General features: G+C 40.1%; 1 protein-coding gene, 7 non-coding genes and 18 pseudogenes across 8 annotated transcripts; 25 read left to right on the top strand and 1 right to left on the bottom strand.

Moving 5' to 3' along the window:
• Window positions 1-3,583: 3,583 nt before the first annotated feature.
• On the bottom strand, window positions 3,584-4,918 carry LOC116289626 (uncharacterized protein F54H12.2-like). Its single transcript, XM_031696573.2, has one exon. It carries the CDS (start codon window positions 4,916-4,918, stop codon window positions 3,584-3,586), a length of 1,335 nt encoding a protein of 444 aa, XP_031552433.2.
• A 3,756-nt stretch (window positions 4,919-8,674) lies between these two features.
• Window positions 8,675-8,793, top strand: LOC148908106 (5S ribosomal RNA; annotated as a pseudogene).
• A 200-nt stretch (window positions 8,794-8,993) lies between these two features.
• LOC116291501 (5S ribosomal RNA) lies at window positions 8,994-9,112 on the top strand (annotated as a pseudogene).
• A 196-nt stretch (window positions 9,113-9,308) lies between these two features.
• On the top strand, window positions 9,309-9,427 carry LOC148908105 (5S ribosomal RNA; annotated as a pseudogene).
• Window positions 9,428-9,626: 199 nt separating this feature from the next.
• LOC148908104 (5S ribosomal RNA) lies at window positions 9,627-9,745 on the top strand (annotated as a pseudogene).
• Window positions 9,746-9,944: 199 nt separating this feature from the next.
• LOC148908103 (5S ribosomal RNA) lies at window positions 9,945-10,063 on the top strand (annotated as a pseudogene).
• Window positions 10,064-10,261: 198 nt separating this feature from the next.
• LOC148908102 (5S ribosomal RNA) lies at window positions 10,262-10,380 on the top strand (annotated as a pseudogene).
• A 201-nt stretch (window positions 10,381-10,581) lies between these two features.
• Window positions 10,582-10,700, top strand: LOC148908101 (5S ribosomal RNA; annotated as a pseudogene).
• A 198-nt stretch (window positions 10,701-10,898) lies between these two features.
• Window positions 10,899-11,017, top strand: LOC148908100 (5S ribosomal RNA; annotated as a pseudogene).
• Window positions 11,018-11,217: 200 nt separating this feature from the next.
• On the top strand, window positions 11,218-11,336 carry LOC148908099 (5S ribosomal RNA; annotated as a pseudogene).
• Window positions 11,337-11,536: 200 nt separating this feature from the next.
• Window positions 11,537-11,655, top strand: LOC148908098 (5S ribosomal RNA). Its single transcript, XR_016120996.1, has one exon. It is a non-coding gene; the product is annotated as a 5S ribosomal RNA (ribosomal RNA).
• A 198-nt stretch (window positions 11,656-11,853) lies between these two features.
• LOC148908097 (5S ribosomal RNA) lies at window positions 11,854-11,972 on the top strand (annotated as a pseudogene).
• Window positions 11,973-12,171: 199 nt separating this feature from the next.
• Window positions 12,172-12,289, top strand: LOC148908096 (5S ribosomal RNA; annotated as a pseudogene).
• Window positions 12,290-12,490: 201 nt separating this feature from the next.
• LOC148908095 (5S ribosomal RNA) lies at window positions 12,491-12,609 on the top strand. The gene has a single exon (XR_016120933.1). It is a non-coding gene; the product is annotated as a 5S ribosomal RNA (ribosomal RNA).
• A 201-nt stretch (window positions 12,610-12,810) lies between these two features.
• On the top strand, window positions 12,811-12,929 carry LOC148908094 (5S ribosomal RNA; annotated as a pseudogene).
• Window positions 12,930-13,126: 197 nt separating this feature from the next.
• On the top strand, window positions 13,127-13,245 carry LOC148908093 (5S ribosomal RNA). The gene has a single exon (XR_016120968.1). It is a non-coding gene; the product is annotated as a 5S ribosomal RNA (ribosomal RNA).
• Window positions 13,246-13,445: 200 nt separating this feature from the next.
• LOC148908092 (5S ribosomal RNA) lies at window positions 13,446-13,564 on the top strand (annotated as a pseudogene).
• A 200-nt stretch (window positions 13,565-13,764) lies between these two features.
• On the top strand, window positions 13,765-13,883 carry LOC148908091 (5S ribosomal RNA; annotated as a pseudogene).
• A 198-nt stretch (window positions 13,884-14,081) lies between these two features.
• Window positions 14,082-14,200, top strand: LOC148908090 (5S ribosomal RNA; annotated as a pseudogene).
• A 201-nt stretch (window positions 14,201-14,401) lies between these two features.
• On the top strand, window positions 14,402-14,520 carry LOC148908089 (5S ribosomal RNA; annotated as a pseudogene).
• Window positions 14,521-14,719: 199 nt separating this feature from the next.
• On the top strand, window positions 14,720-14,838 carry LOC148908088 (5S ribosomal RNA). Its single transcript, XR_016120992.1, has one exon. It is a non-coding gene; the product is annotated as a 5S ribosomal RNA (ribosomal RNA).
• Window positions 14,839-15,039: 201 nt separating this feature from the next.
• On the top strand, window positions 15,040-15,158 carry LOC148908087 (5S ribosomal RNA; annotated as a pseudogene).
• Window positions 15,159-15,357: 199 nt separating this feature from the next.
• Window positions 15,358-15,476, top strand: LOC148908086 (5S ribosomal RNA; annotated as a pseudogene).
• A 201-nt stretch (window positions 15,477-15,677) lies between these two features.
• LOC148908085 (5S ribosomal RNA) lies at window positions 15,678-15,796 on the top strand. The gene has a single exon (XR_016120932.1). It is a non-coding gene; the product is annotated as a 5S ribosomal RNA (ribosomal RNA).
• A 201-nt stretch (window positions 15,797-15,997) lies between these two features.
• LOC148908084 (5S ribosomal RNA) lies at window positions 15,998-16,116 on the top strand. The gene has a single exon (XR_016120931.1). It is a non-coding gene; the product is annotated as a 5S ribosomal RNA (ribosomal RNA).
• A 200-nt stretch (window positions 16,117-16,316) lies between these two features.
• Window positions 16,317-16,435, top strand: LOC148908083 (5S ribosomal RNA). The gene has a single exon (XR_016120973.1). It is a non-coding gene; the product is annotated as a 5S ribosomal RNA (ribosomal RNA).
• The last annotated feature ends 32 nt before the right edge of the window (window positions 16,436-16,467 follow it).

Below are 16,467 nucleotides of genomic sequence, written 5' to 3'. Positions count from 1 at the left end.
CAAGTTCCTCAAAATTAAGCAGGAATCTTCTGGATACCCAAGTTGGTGTCGCACTGAAGATGAAAAAGCCCTGTACATCCAGAGATACTTCGAAAATGAGGGGATACGACTGGACCCATCTAAGATCCAGAAAAATCCTGGTTTGCGCGCTCTAGCCAAACTAATGCTAAATAGGTATGCATTTTGTATTTCACAGAACCTTGTAATCGAGCTATACTCAAATTCCCTTTTTTCCCCCAATTTTATTCTTTTAGTTTCTGGGGTAAATTTGCTCAAAGAACTAACATGACCCAGGTGGAGATGGTCACTGATGAAGATCGCTACTTTGAGCTCCTCTTATCCGACGCCGTAGAGGTCCAGAATATGAGGTTTGTCAACGACGAGGCGATTGAAGTACATTTTGTTCATACAGAAGACTTCATTCCTCCCAACGCCAAGACCAACGTGGTGCTGGCAGCCTTCACCACAGCTCACGCACGTCTAAAGCTGTACAGTGTCTTGGAAGGTTTAGAAGAAAGAGTCCTCTACTTTGATACAGGTAACTGAATACAAATATGCATAAAAATATCACGAAAGTAACACTGTGCTGAATGTATTATTTTGATCTTTTAGATTCCATAATTTATCTATCCCGGGAAGGCGAATGGGAGCCAGACACCGGAGATTACCTTGGGCAATTGACATCTTAGACTGGCGAGAACCACATCACCACGTTTGTATCTGGTGGACCGAAAAACTATGCCTACAAGCTTGATGATGGGAGTACGTGCTGCAAAGTGAGGGGAATAACGCTGAACTACAGAAACTCCCTACAAATAAATTTAGATACCATGTCAAGAATGGTGCGGGGAATAGCTGGAGAAAAGATTACTGTAAATAATCCATGTAAAATTGTACGAGATGTTAAGTCAAAAAACATAATCTCACGCTCCGAATCACGAGATTATAGGATAGTTTACACGAAGCGTGTAAAAATTGGCAACTTTGACACCGTGCCCTATGGGTTCTAATCAGCTCTATATCATTATCTTATGCAAATAGTTTTTTTCCTGCTTCGATAGTTTTGCTTTGCAAGTATATTCGAAATACCTTAGACGTTGATTTCCTTTTGTAGTGCGTTATATATATATATATATATATATTGAATATGCATAAAAAAATAAATATAATAAAAATTCACTGTAGCATTTCATTCAGTCTAATCATGGACCCGAGACTAAAACATCCTTTCCCTATGATTGTATCGGGGCCAACCATGTGTGGCAAAACATCATTTGTAAGAAAACTATTGGAATTGGGAGAAGAAATGATTCAAAATCCCCCCGAAAAAATCTTGTGGTGTTATGGAGAATATCAACCAATGTTCGAGGAGATGCGAAGAAGTATACCTCATATAGAATTCATTGAAGGGGTGCCTAGTGAAATTAGTGAGACCATCAATCCTGCCTATAGAAACCTTTTGATTTTAGATGACTTGATGACTGAAACAGGGAACAGCAAAGAATTAACTAATTTGGTAACGCGTGGATGTCATCACAAGAACATGAGCCTTATTCACATTCAGCAGAATCTTTTCCCCAAAGGAAAGGAAAGCCGTAATGTTAGTTTGAATTGCCATTAAATCTGTTTGTTCTCCAACCCTCGAGATCGTGCTCAAGTATCTCACTTAGCTCGTCAAATATATCCAGGTCGCGCGAAATTTCTTCAAGAAGCTTACACGGATGCTTGCTCTCATCCGTATGGCTATTTATTTCTAGATTTGAAACAGAATACTCCTGAACAGTTTCGCGTAAGAAGTAATATTTTTCCTGACCAAGTACAGTACGCGTACGTCAAAAAGGGATAAAAAGAGACGTACTACATCATTTCCATCATTTAGACATGTCTCAGTGCATGAGAAACAACATTGACTTTTTGCGAGTCCTCAAGAAATGTAATTCAAAACAAAGGCGAGCACTTCTTCACGCTGCTGATAATCAACTTCTTAAAGCAATCTGTGAGTGTGTACTCAACGTGTTGCGGGGAACTGTCAAATTGAGTCCATACCATAAGGGGAAACTCAGGCCTCATAAAGAAACTCTGAGGCACTTGGCAGATAAACGCGTTCCGTTAAGCACAAAGAAAAACCTTATCGTGCAGAAAGGAGAAGGCTTCTTGGGCATTTTACTGGCACCCGTGCTGCCACAATTAGCCAGTCTACTTCCATAATGGCGCGGAAAATGGTATTGCTCCCAGAGACGTATCTATCTAGTGTACATCATCACCAGCACAAAGCCCCAACGAACCCCGTGGTGAGAACTCTTGGTGAGTTGGATTCGGAAATGAACGACATCTTATCTCAGCATGATATTGCAGACGATGAGAAACTAAAGCTGTACAACCAAACTTTACAAAAGTATTTAGAATTTAATAGACAAAGACAAGTAAAGCAACCCCTTCCTGTAAAAGTAACGTCCGTACTAAAGAGTTATGGAACTGAGACAGAAGAAGAAGAAAAACGACAGCTCCCTTAAGAAAAAGAAATTCGAATCGAAGATGAGATTATCGACAGCGTGCCCAAAACCGTCAAGACGAAGGCCAGACTACTGATTAACAAACTTAAACAAAACAGAGATGTTATGTTTTGGAATGATCGTGGAGAGCTGACTTACAATGGCAAGCCTGTACCCGGAACAAACATTGTTGATTTAGTGAGAGATGTAATGGGTGAACGTAAACGATTCCAACCTTCTAACTGGAACACGTTTTCGCGGGGTCTCGCACGGCTCAATACACCAATGGACTGGATCGTAAATGAAACTAGGAAAAAGACTCTGAAAGAATATAAGAACAAGGAGGGAAGTGTTTATGATGATGAAGATGATGATCTAGGTTCGTCACCTACTCCTCCACCCAGTCCCAAGAAAAAGAAAGAGAGAAACACAAAGTCTGCAGCTTCTTTAGACATATCACCCCGATGGATTAAATATTAATGGACAACAAACATATGAGTTCACCAATGTAAACATTTTATTGAAATCTAAATAAAAATATCAAATCAATTTACAGTGTTGTTTTATTTTTAAATCGTGACTTAGATGATTTTTGTTTTACAGCTGCACGTTTTTTATCCCTCATAAATACAGACGGATAATGACGTTTTGCAAATTCGTATACAATAGAATCATTGATACGTTTTCTCTGAGTAAAATTATTGACAATAGTTGATAATGGAAAACCACGAGATCTATGTACCAGGTAGTAAATACAATATTCACCACAGACACTAGAATCTAAACTTTGCAATACAGTATGGTTCATTATCCAGCAATTTGAGTTCCTGTCTAAAAAGTCTTGGAATGTTCTTGAATACAACTGGGGAGCTTGGTCGTACGAATCCCAAAACTCCGCTTTTCCTTCCTTCGTAAAATACATGGCGACCCAGTGGCTTCCTGGCTGATCACTTGGGTCTACATTTGCAATATAGGCACTTGGGTAGATGTCTACATGATCAGGCAGCTCATCTGACGGAAATACCCCTTGAAATTCAGTCCTTGTGATCCTATCCGTCCACATGATCATCGCTAGTTGTTTTGTATTCATTTTAGTTCGTAAAATCAAACAAGACGTTTCTCTGGTTGTCTACTTCAATCAGATTTTCAAATTCAGCCAGAACGATAACGTTAGTGCTCACAGGGAGTGTCTTGGCGAACTGGATCTCAAGACGTAGGTTTCCTTTTCTTATCAGATTGTAGTGCGCGCCATTGCTCAGGTCAGGGGTCAGATCAAAGCAGAAAATGGCGTAACCTTGATTGAATTCATCCCGGGTTATGTCATTTCCGTGATCCTCAAACATGGAGCCTGTTCCTGAATACAGAGATTGGTAGGCCATGATGAAGCCCAAGCCGTTGGCGGGGTCGAACTTGGGTTGAAGTGGTTTGGAAGGCAATGGTTCTCCGTCAACATAAACTCCCAGGAAACTCAGATCATTAGCTTTGAAGTTGAACGGATTCTTTTTATAGTTCCCAGAGTAAGCATCATTGTCTACCATGGCAACAACAATGCGTTTAGGGATCTGACCGTTGAAAATGTTATCCTGAGAAGTGTTCAAAGCGCCTCTTGGAACGGAGATAACCTTAAAATCCATTCTCTTGATAGGGTACTTTGCTGTGGTTTTGCGCAGAGCTTCGGCATGACCAAGCATTACGGATGGACTGACTTTTTCTTTACGAATGAACAGAATAGCATCTTCAATAACGAGCTTAAAATTAGCTCCAGTAGCGGATGAAAGCAGGCAAAACTCGTTCTTTGACCGTGTTAGCTTCAGCCTTAAATCTACACCGTTAATCATTAAACGATCGATGTTGAATACATCCTCGTGGATTCGTCCAATCATCTCTACACTTTGAGATTCCTTAGTGTGTTCGTACCTTGCTTTCAAACCCGTGTTTGCATCTTTATCATCTTTAGTGGGGTCTACTTCATCGAGATATCCTGCTCTGTCTTTGTAAAATAAGGCCCCGGTGAGTTGAGACTGTTTAGCTGCTAGGCCATAACTGAGAGTACTTTCCAGGATAGCACGGTAGGGGTTCGTGTTGGTGGCTGATGACACCAATTTACCATTTAGCGAGACGTCGATTTGAATAAACATAGAATTCAAGAACAAATTAACTGGACCAACTTTAGTATCAGGATCCAAATTACTTCCGTCGGGTTTAGTGATTTTAGCTTTGACGTAAAGCTGAGTACGAGCCAAGTCCATGTACTCAGTCCCTGCCCCACTGACCAAAAATTCTATAGGACCATTGTCGCTGATGTTAGAAATAGGATGATAGTCCACAAAGCGTCCCGCTTCCAGACCTGTTTGCGTTGGTGGTACGTAAAATAAATCAAGTTCTGATTTTGAGCATTCTGATGAGTCGTGATGAACGAAAGCCATAGTTCCTTAATATGATCCAAAAATGTCGTTTTCTATAACTCTTTTCCCTCGGTTGGTTTGCTTGGTTTTTCCTCCTCTGCTTTTTGGCGCAGTTGTTTTCCTTCTATTAGCCTGAGAGTGACTGGCGCTATTGGGAGTAGCACCACGTTTTACACCCTTTCCACTTTGTCCAACCGCAGTCATGACGGTATCGAGTGCTTGATCTTTAAATTTATTTTTTGCTTCATTGGCACGTGCCCTGGCGGAGGATTTTAAATCCTGACCGGCCATTACATCATTTGCTATGTTCATTCCAGTAGCAAGAGCGGTTTTCCCTACTGATTTAGCGCCTTCTCTAAGGAAAGGCACAGCTGATCGAAATAAACCTTTAAGGAAAGAGCCAATGCCGTAGCCACGTTAAAATCTCGCGCCATGAAATGCTGGTAAATTTCCACCTCCATGCTGAGCTTGTTTTAGGTAATACGATTTGTAGATATCGGGATTAGGAGTATGAATGTTCCTCATGATGCTTTAGATATACAAAGGCTTCCGCTGTCTGAAGTGTAGTTGCACAATCAACTTCCCTGATTCAAATGGCACATTTTGTCCTGTGTCATCCTTTATATTGACTTGGATGCGATCAATGGTCGTTCGACTTACACTGTAAAAGGGAGGGTCTACAAATGTTCGTGAAACGATTTCTCCGTCTTTTCCTTCAACATTTACTATGCGTAATAAGGGCAGCATGCTGTCTCCCACGATTTGCGCCTGAATGACGTCACTATACACATAGAGAGAAGTAAGACCTCCCTCTATGTTGATAACGTGTGGTGCTGTTGTTTTCTTTGTAATGGTATGCATTGATATTCCAAACCCTAGCATGACAGCCAGACTTTCTCCAAACAACATGGAGTAACCTTGAGCTGGTGTTATGGTAACGCGTCTGGTAATCCTATTAAACTCTATGTCGATGCTATCTTTTACTTTCTTGTCATCGATGGCGCTTTTAATCCCCTCAATGATATCAATAGCTGAAGGATAATATCCTTCCTTCATGATGTAAACTGTGGGAATACCAGACGAATCGGTCACATAGAAATGGTTTTCTTTTTGACGGACATTATTCCAAGTCCTTGGATACTGGATTTCTTTCATACTAACTTCCCATTCTCCTGAAAGCTCTATGTGTTGTGGAAGATGTACACTGAAATCTGACAGAGTATTGTCAGGGTACACATTAATCGAAGAGTTACTGGGTAGAGTAAGATGAAACTCGGATCCTTCCATCATCACGAGCCAAGAGATAATAATCAATGTTAGCATTAAATGGTGTTTATAACGTTTTTCATAGCAGATCACTTTCCGGTATCCAGCTGTTGAAGTCTTGAGGCCATCCAAGCCACTTTACCAAAACTTCCTTCACTCCCTTTCTTTGTCGTCTACGTATGATTTTCTCGACGCGATAAACCTCGTCGCGTTTATTGCCTTTTTGCAGCTCTTTCTCGTAGAACCTACCCTGAATTTTTTGACCATTAAGATCGTTGATGCGGTAGGTTGGAGGATGCGATGCTTGTCGACTGTCAATCTTGAATATTTCCTCGGACCAACCTGGTAAATACGATTTCTCAAACGTCATCCTTGTCTTAGCGATTCGCACCATTTCGCCCACTTTATAACGAAATCTTACGGGCTTCTTCCTAACAATCAATTGTTTTCCTTCGTACAAGGTTTCCCATACTTTTTTCTCATTTCTTTCGTTGACATCTCTGGGTTTCATTTTGATACTGCGGTGTATGGTGTTGTTGTAGGCAGAAACAAATTGTTGCAAGGCATCAATGTATCGAAGATTACTTTTCCAGGTAAAATACTTGTACATTCTAGCTTTCAAAGTACGATTGTATCTTTCGATCACTGAAGCCTTGACTTCATTTTGTGAAATAATAAACTGTACATCTTTGTCTTTCAGTAATTCTTTGAGGGGTCTATTTGAAAACTCAGTTCCTTTATCTGTATATAGAATGCGCGGGTGACGGCCACCTATAAAAATTTTCTTAAATGCCTCAACCAAAGCAGCTGCACTCTTGGCCTTCAAAGGAACTACCCATGCAAATTTTGAGAACACATCTATACAAATTAGTAAATAATTGACTCCATCATTGTCTTTGCTAAGTGATGACATGTCCACTAAGTCGGCTTGCCATTCATGATCGATTCCGTCAACAAGCACGCGATTGCGTTTGAGATTTTCCTAATCGGCTTATGAAGCGTGTACGTGTCTTGTGTCGATAACCATTCTCTGATCTTTTTACGAGAAATGTTAAACTTTCCCTCGTCTTTTACGGCACGGTAGACAGCTTCCACCTCTCCAAAACTCCCAGCATGATCGGGATTGTGATACAGATTTTGTAGGTACTGTTCCATCTACTTGATCAGAATTTTCAAGTATTATTATTATAGTTCCTCCACAGCAAGCAAAGATACATCTAGCGCGTCTAAATAGATTGTTTGCACTTAATTTTAAGGGGGCTTCCGGAAAGCAAGAGCTCATGTTGCTCGCATCACAGCGCTAATGTAAATGAATAGTTATCAGACAAATAATTCTTAAATTGCTTTTTTTTTCTCCTTTATTTTGTTCAAATAAGTATGTATTACATCCAGCAGGGATAATTAATGTTTATATATAACCTGGTGCGATGCATAAAATGAACTATTTACAAGTTTAGCAAAGTGCGCTTTAGTTTATCACTTCCAATTTCGGTTTTCAAGTTTTCATAAAACCAGTTCGGATCATTATATCTCATCATGTCCATTGCACTTGGTGGAGGGTCTATTTTCTTAAATGATTCATAGCATCGTTTCATGACATCATCATGATCTACTCTTGACATAGCTTTATTTAAATATAGTTCTATGATCTCATTATATGAAGTGTCAAGACAGACGTCGTGGTCTTTCTGGCTGGGCCTATCGTATATACAGCCAAAGCAATTTTCTTTGACTATCTTTGCAAGTTGCCTTTCTACTGCGCCAGCATAGGTCTTCAACAACATGTCTTCCATCTCAACGCGCCTTTCTACCATCTCTACCTCATCACAAACGACTTTTCGTGGGGGAATTTTGAGCTTTAGATGGTGTGGTTTTTTACTCATGTACTTGGGACTTGTTTTCTTCCCTTTCTTCCCCTTTTCCATTTTAGCTTTCTTTTTCGTGCTGGTTCGGTTTTCCTCATCATTGTCATCAGCGTCTCTGTCTCTCTTCTTCTTTTCCTGAAAGCTTTGGGTTTGAACGAAACTTAAAACATAGTTTTCAATTTCTTGGTAGTGCTCATCGAACTTCTGGAAGTTATTCAAATTTATATAGAGCCCTACTGTATTTTCGTCTTTCTTCTCGTTTGGAGGTGAATCGTAGTCTCCGATAAAAATCTTCTTACTCCCGTCTTCATTGACAATCACAGAACCATAACACTCTTCGTGAACCAGAATCGACATGTTTATACACCGGTATTGATCAGCAAGTGATTCTGCTGATTTTCATCGAGCTTTTAAACTTTTCTCTCCTTAAAAATATGTCTTCATATTTCATAATTCAGATTCCCGCCTTAGCGATTGGAATTCGTACTTTGACCGTGTTCTACATTCCAACCTCCCCTCCCCCTACATTCTTAAGGGGTTATTCAGGAATTTAGACCACCCCTCCCCTCGTAAGTGCGGTATCTGTGGGGTCATAACTACTAATAGTGATGCAGCATAAAGTAGCTTAAGTTGTGCAATTTCTTTTCTCTACGGCCATAACTCTGAGAAAAAACCGATTCTCCTCCGATCACCGAAATGAAACTCGGTAAGACCAGCGCAGTACTTGGATGGGTGACCACCTGGGACTAACTGGTGCTGTAGACTTTTTTGTTCATTTGATTCCCCTTCTCTTTTCAATTGCTTCAGTTCACTTTATTCGTTCAACTTTTAATTTTTCTACTCCATTCATTGCTGTTCTTGTTTTCTGTTTGTTTCGTAGTGTTGTTTTCTTTCGTTCTAGAAAAGTTTCTAGTCTCTGAAATCGAGATGCAGCGTAAAGTAGCTTAAGTTGTGGAATTTCGTTTGTCTACGGCCATACCACTCAGAAAAAACCGATTCTCCTCCGATCACTGAAGTGAAACTCGGTAAGGCCAGCGTAGTACTTGGATGGGTGACCACCTGGGAATAACTGGTGCTGTAGACTTTTGTTCATTTGATTCTACTTCTCTTTTCAATTGCTTGAGATCACTTTATTCGTTCAACTTTTAATTTTTTTTCTCCATTCATTGCTTTTCTTGTTTTCTCCTTGTTTGTAGTGATATTTTCTTCCGTTCTAGAAAATTTATTGCCGCTGAATTAGTGATGCAGTATCAAGTAGCTTAAGTTGTGGAATTTCTTCTGTCTACGGCCATACCACCGAGAAAAAACCGGTGCTCGTCCGATCACCGAAGTAAAACTCGGAAGTGAAAGCGTAGTACTTGGATGGGTAACCACCTGGGAATAACTGGTGCTATAGACTTTTGTTCATTTGATTCACCTTCTCTTTTGAATTGCTTCAGATCACTTTATTCGTTTATCTTTTAATTTTTCTACTCTATTCATTGCTGTTCTTGTTTTCTGTTTGTTTCTTTAGTGTTGCTTTCTTCCGTTCTAGAAAAGTTAAAAGGCGCTGAAATAGTGATGCAGCGTAAAGTAGCTTAAGTTGTGCAATTTCTTTTCTCTACGGCCATACCACTGAGAAGAAACCGGTTCTCCTCCGATCACCGAAGTGAAAATCGGTAAGGCCAGCGTAGTACTTGGATGGGTGACCACCTGGGAATAACTGGTGCTGTAGACTTTTGTTCATTTGATTCCCCTTCTCTTTTCAATTGCTTCAGATCACTTTATTCGTTTATCTTTTAATTTTTCTACTCCATTCATTGCTGTTCTTGTTTTCTGTTGTTTTTTTTTGTGTTGTTTTCTTCCGTTCTAGAAAATTGAAAATGCGCTGAAATCGAGATGCAGCGTAAAGTAGCTTAAGTTGTGCAATTTCTTCTGTCTACGTTCATACCACTGAGAAAAAACCGGTTCTTTTCCGATCACCGAAGTGAATCTCGGCAAGGCCAGCGTAGAACTTGGATGGGTGACCACCTGGGAATAACTGGTGATGTAGACTTTTGTTCATTTGATTCACCTTCTCTTTTCAATTGCTTCAGATCACTTTATTCGTTAAACTTTTAATTTTTCTACTCCATTCATTGCTGTTCTTGTTTTCTGTTGGTTTTTTAGTGATATTTTCTTCTGTTCTAGAAAAGTTTGAAGACCCTGAAATCGAGATGCAGCGTAAAGTATCTTGAGTTGTGCAATTTCTTCTGTCTACGGCTATACCACTGACAAAAAACCGCTTCTCCTCCGATCACTGAAGTGAAACTCGGTAAGGCCAGCGTAGTACTTGGATGGGTGACCACCTGGGAATAACTGGTGCTGTAGACTTTTTTGGTCATTTGATTCCCCTTCTCTTTTCAATTGCTTCAGATCACTTTATTCGTTTATCTTTTAATTTTTCTACTCTATTCATTGCTGTTCTTGTTTTCTGTTTGTTTCTTTAGTGTTGCTTTCTTCCGTTCTAGAAAAGTTAAAAGGCGCTGAAATAGTGATGCAGCGTAAAGTAGCTTAAGTTTTGCAATTTCTTTTCTCTACGGCCATACCACTGAGAAGAAACCGGTTCTCCTCCGATCACCGAAGTGAAACTCGGTAAGGCCAGCGTAGTACTTGGATGGGTGACCACCTGGGAATAACTGGTGCTGTAGACTTTTGTTCATTTGATTCCCCTTCTCTTTTCAATTGTTTCATATGACTTAATTCGTTCATCTTTTAATTTTTCTACTCCATTCATTGCTGTTCTTGTTTTCTGTTTGTTTCGTAGTGATATTTTCTTCCGTTCTAGAAAAGTTAAGAGGCGCTGAAATAGTGATGCAGCGTAAAGTAGCTTAAGTTGTGCACTTTCTTCTATGTACGGCCATACCAGCGAGAAAAAAGCGTTTCTCGTCCGATCACCGAATTCAAATTGGGTAGGGCCAGCGTAGTACTTGGATGGGTGACCACCTGGGAATAACTGGTGCTGTAGACTTTTGTTCATTTGATTCACCTTCTCCTTTCAATTGCTTCAGATCACTTTATTCGTTCATCTTTTAATTTTTCTACTCCATTCATTGCTGTTCTTGTTTTCTGTTGTTTTTTTTTTGTGTTGTTTTCTTCCGTTCTAGAAAATTGAAAAGGCGCTGAAATCGAGATGCAGCATAAAGTAGCTTAAGTTGTGGAATTTCTTCTGTCTACGGTCATACCACTGAGAAAAAACCGGTTCTTTTCCGATCACCGAAGTGAATCTCGGCAAGGCCAGCGTAGAACTTGGATGGGTGACCACCTGGGAATAACTGGTGCTGTAGACGTTTGTTCATTTGATTCCCCTTCTCTTTTCAATTGCTTCAGATCACTTTATTCGTTTATCTTTTAATTTTTCTACTCCATTCATTGCTGTTCTTGTTTCGTGTTTGTTTTTTTTTGTATTGTTTTCTTCCGTTCTAGAAAAGTTAAAAGGCGCTGAAATCGAGATGTAGCGTAAAGTAGCTTAAGTTTTGCAATTTCTTTTCTCTACGGCCATACCACTGAGAAAAAACCGGTTCTCGTCCGATCACTGAAGTGAAACTCGGTAAGGCCAGCGTAGTACTTGGATGGGTGACCACCTGGGAATAACTGGTGCTGTAGACTTTTGTTCATTATATTCCCCTTCTCTTTTCAATTGTTTCATATCACTTTATTCGTTCAACTTTTAATTCTTCTACTCCATTCATTGCTGTTCTTGTTTTCTGTTTGTTTCGTAGTGATATTTTCTTCCGTTCTAGAAAAGTTAAGAGGCGCTGAAATAGTGATGCAGCGTAAAGTAGCTTAAGTTGTGCAATTTCTTCTGTGTACGGCCATACCAGCGAGAAAAAACCGGTTCTCGTCCGATCACCGAATTCAAATTGGGTAGTGCCAGCGTAGTACTTGGATGGGTGACCACCTGGGAATAACTGGTGCTGTAGACTTTTGTTCATTTGATTCACCTTCTCCTTTCAATTGCTTCAGATCACTTTATTCGTTCATCTTTTAATTTTTCTACTCCATTCATTGCTGTTCTTGTTTTCTATTGGTTTTTTTTGTGTTGTTTTCTTCCGTTCTAGAAAAGTATAGAGACGCTGAAATCGAGATGCAGCGTAAAGTAGCTTAAGTTGTGCAATTTCTTCTGTGTACGGTCATACCAGCGAAAAAAACCGGTTCTCGTCCGATCACCGAAATGAAACTCGGTAGGGCCAGCGTAGTACTTGGATGGGTGACAACCTGGGAGTAACTGGTGCTGTAGACTTTTTTGTTCATTTGATTTCCCTTCTCCTTTCAATTGCTTCAGATCACTTTATTCGTTCATCTTTTAATTTTTCTACTCCATTCATTGCTGTTCTTGTTTTGTGTTGGTTTTTTTTGTGTATTTTTCTTCCGTTCTAGAAAAGTATAGAGACGCTGAAATCGAGATGCAGCGTAAAGTAGCTTAAGTTGTGCAATTTCTTCTGTCTACGGTCATACCAGCGAGAAAAAACCGGTTCTCGTCCGATCACCGAAGTGAAACTCGGTAGGGCCAGCGTAGTACTTGGATGGGTGACCACCTGGGAGTAACTGGTGCTGTAGACTTTTTTGTTCATTTGATTTCCCTTCTCCTTTCAATTGCTTCAGATCACTTTATTCGTTCATCTTTTAATTTTTCTACTCCATTCATTGCTGTTCTTGTTTTCTGTTTTTTTTGTTTGTGTTGTTTTCTTCCGTTCTAGAAAATTGAAAAAGCGCTGAAATCGAGATGCAGCGTAGTGTAGCTTAAGTTGTGGAACTTCTTCTGTCTACGTTCATACCACTGAGAAAAAACCGGTTCTTTTCCGATCACCGAAGTGAAACTCGGCAAGGCCAGCGTAGAACTTGGATGGGTGACCACCTGGGAATAACTGGTGCTGTAGACCTTTGTTCATTTGATTCCCCTTCTCTTTTCAATTGCTTCAGATCACTTTATTCGTTTATCTTTTAATTTTTCTACTCCATTCATTGCTGTTCTTGTTTTCTGTTTGTTTTTTGTGTTGTTTTCTTCCGTTCTAGAAAAGTATAGAGACGCTGAAATCGAGATTCAGCGTAAAGTAGCTTAAGTTGTGCAATTTCTTCTGTGTACGGTCATACCAGCGAGAAAAAACCGGTTCTCGTCCGATCACCGAAGTGAAACTCGGTAGGGCCAGCGTAGTACTTGGATGGGTGACCACCTGGGAATAACTGGTGCTGTAGACTTTTTTGTTCATTTGATTCCCCTTCTCCTTTCAATTGCTTCAGATCACTTTATTCGTTCATCTTTTAATTTTTCTACTCTATTCATTGCTGTTCTTGTTTTCTGCTTGTTTCGTAGTGATATTTTCTTCCGTTCTAGAAAGGTATAGAGACGCTGAAATCGAGATGCAGCGTAAAGTAGCTTAAGTTGTGCAATTTCTTCTGTGTACGGTCATACCAGCGAGAAAAATCCGGTTCTCGTCCCATCACCGAAGTGAAACTCGGTAGGGCCAGCGTAGAACTTGGATGGGTGACCACCTGGGAATAACTGGTGCTGTAGACGTTTGTTCATTTGATTCCCCTTCTCTTTTCAATTGCTTCAGATCACTTTATTCGTTTATCTTTTAATTTTTCTACTCTATTCATTGGTGTTCTTTTTTCGTGTTTGTTTTTTTTTGTATTGTTTTCTTCCGTTCTAGAAAAGTTAAAAGGCGCTGAAATAGTGATGTAGCGTAAAGTAGCTTAAGTTTTGCCATTTCTTTTCTCTACGGCCATACCACTGAGAAGAAACCGGTTCTCGTCCGATCACCGAAGTGAAACTCGGTAAGGCCAGCGTAGTACTCGGATGGGTGACCACCTGGGAATAACTGGTGCTGTAGACTTTTGTTCATTATATTCCCCTTCTCTTTTCAATTGTTTCATATCACTTTATTCGTTCAACTTTTAATTCTTCTACTCCATTCATTGCTGTTCTTGTTTTCTGTTTGTTTCGTAGTGATATTTTCTTCCGTTCTAGAAAAGTTAAGAGGCGCTGAAATAGTGATGCAGCGTAAAGTAGCTTAAGTTGTGCAATTTCTTCTGTCTACGGTCATACCAGCGAGAAAAAACCGGTTCTCGTCCCATCACCGAAGTGAAACTCGGTAGGGCCAGCGTAGTACTTGGATGGGTGACCATCTGGGAGTAACTGGTGCTGTAGACTTTTTTGTTCATTTGATTTCCCTTCTCCTTTCAATTGCTTCAGATCACTTTATTCGTTCATCTTTTAATTTTTCTACTCAATTCATTGCTGTTCTGGTTTTCTGTTGTTTTTTTTTGCGTTGTTTTCTTCCGTTCTAGAAAATTGAAAAAGCGCTGAAATCGAGATGCAGCGTAGTGTAGCTTAAGTTGTGGATATTCTTCTGTCTACGTTCATACCACTGAGAAAAAACCGGTTGTTTTCCGATCACCGAAGTGAAACTCGGCAAGGCCAGCGTAGAACTTGGATGGGTGACCACCTGGGAATAACTGGTGCTGTAGACTTTTGTTCATTTGATTCCCCTTCTCCTTTCAATTGCTTCAGATCACTTTATTCGTTCATCTTTTAATTTTTCTACTCCATTCATTGCTGTTCTTGTTTTGTGTTGCTTTTTTTTGTGTTGTTTTCTTCCGTTCTAGAAAAGTATAGAGACGCTGAAATCGAGATGCAGCGTAAAGTAGCTTAAGTTGTGCAATTTCTTCTGTCTACGGTCATACCAGCGAGAAAAAACCGGTTCTCGTCCGATCACCGAAGTGAAACTCGGTAGGGACAGCGTAGTACTTGGATGGGTGACCACCTGGGAGTAACTGGTGCTGTAGACTTTTTTGTTCATTTGATTCCCCTTCTCCTTTCAATTGCTTCAGATCACTTTATTCGTTCATCTTTTAATTTTTCTACTCCATTCATTGCTGTTCTTGTTTTCTGTTGTTTTTTTTTGTGTTGTTTTCTTCTGTTCTAGAAAATTGAAAAAGCGCTGAAATCGAGATGCAGCGTAGTGTAGCTTAAGTTGTGGAACTTCTTCTGTCTACGTTCATACCACTGAGAAATAACCGGTTCTTTTCCGATCACCGAAGTGAAACTCGGCAAGGCCAGCGTAGAACTTGGATGGGTGACCACCTGGGAATAACTGGTGCTGTAGACTTTTGTTCATTTGATTCCCCTTCTCTTTTCAATTGCTTCAGATCACTTTATTCGTTTATCTTTTAATTTTTCTACTCCATTCATTGCTGTTCTTGTTTTCTGTTTTTTTTTTTTGTGTTGTTTTCTTCCGTTCTAGAAAATTGAAAAAGCGCTGAAATCGAGATGCAGCGTAGTGTAGCTTAAGTTGCGGAACTTCTTCTGTCTACGTTCATACAACTGAGAAAAAACCGGTTCTTTTCCGATCACCGAAGTGAAACTCGGCAAGGCCAGCGTAGAACTTGGATGGGTGACCACCTGGGAGTAACTGGTGCTGTAGACTTTTTTGTTCATTTGATTTCCCTTCTCCTTTCAATTGCTTCAGATCACTTTATTCGTTCATGTTTTAATTTTTCTACTCCATTCATTGCTGTTCTTGTTTTGTGTTGGTTTTTTTTGTGTTGTTTTCTTCCGTTCTAGAAAAGTATAGAGACGCTGAAATCGAGATGCCGCGTAAAGAAGCTTAAGTTGTGGAATTTCTTCTGTCTACGGTCATACCAGCGAGAAAAAACCGGTTCTCGTCCGATCACCGAAGTGAAACTCGGTAGGGCCAGCGTAGTACTTGGATGGGTGACCACCTGGGAGTAACTGGTGCTGTAGACTATTTTGTTCATTTGATTTCCCTTCTCCTTTCAATTGCTTCAGATCACTTTATTCGTTCATCTTTTAATTTTTCTACTCCATTCATTGCTGTTCTTGTTTTGTGTTGGTTTTTTTTGTGTTGTTTTCTTCCGTTCTAGAAAAGTATAGAGACGCTGAAATCGAGATGCCGCGTAAAGAAGCTTAAGTTGTGCAATTTCTTCTGTCTACGGTCATACCAGCGAGAAAAAACCGGTTCTCGTCCGATCACCGAAGTGAAACTCGGTAGGGCCAGCGTAGTACTTGGATGGGTGACCACCTGGGAGTAACTGGTGCTGTAGACTTTTTTGTTCATTTGATTTCCCTTCTCCTTTCAATTGCTTCAGATCACTTTATTCGTTCATCTTTTAATTTTTCTACTCCATTCATTGCTGTTCTTGTTTTCTGTTTGTTTTTTTGTGTTGTTTTCTTCCGTTCTAGAAAAGTATAGAGACGCTGAAATCGAGATTCAGCGTAAAGTAGCTTAAGTTGTGCAATTTCTTCTGTGTACGGTCATACCAGCGAGAAAAAACCGGTTCTCGTCCGATCACCGAAGTGAAACTCGGTAGGGCCAGCGTAGTACTTGGATGGGTGACCATCTGGGAATAACTGGTGCTGTAGACTTTTTTGTTCATTTGATTCCCCTCCTCCTTTCA

This window comes from Actinia tenebrosa, unplaced genomic scaffold (assembly GCF_029948245.1).
Source record: "Actinia tenebrosa isolate PJP-AT-01 unplaced genomic scaffold, QUT_ActTen_1.0 PGA_scaffold3__52_contigs__length_22856419, whole genome shotgun sequence".
Classification (NCBI taxonomy): domain Eukaryota; kingdom Metazoa; phylum Cnidaria; class Anthozoa; order Actiniaria; family Actiniidae; genus Actinia; species Actinia tenebrosa.
The sequence above is the reverse complement of the archived record's forward strand: the minus strand, read 5'-3'. Positions and strand labels throughout refer to the sequence as shown.

Bases quoted from the DNA above. Each gene is read 5' to 3' on its own strand.
- LOC116289626 (XM_031696573.2), bottom strand. From the start codon at position 4,918: ATGGCTTTCGTTCATCACGACTCATCAGAATGCTCAAAATCAGAACTT.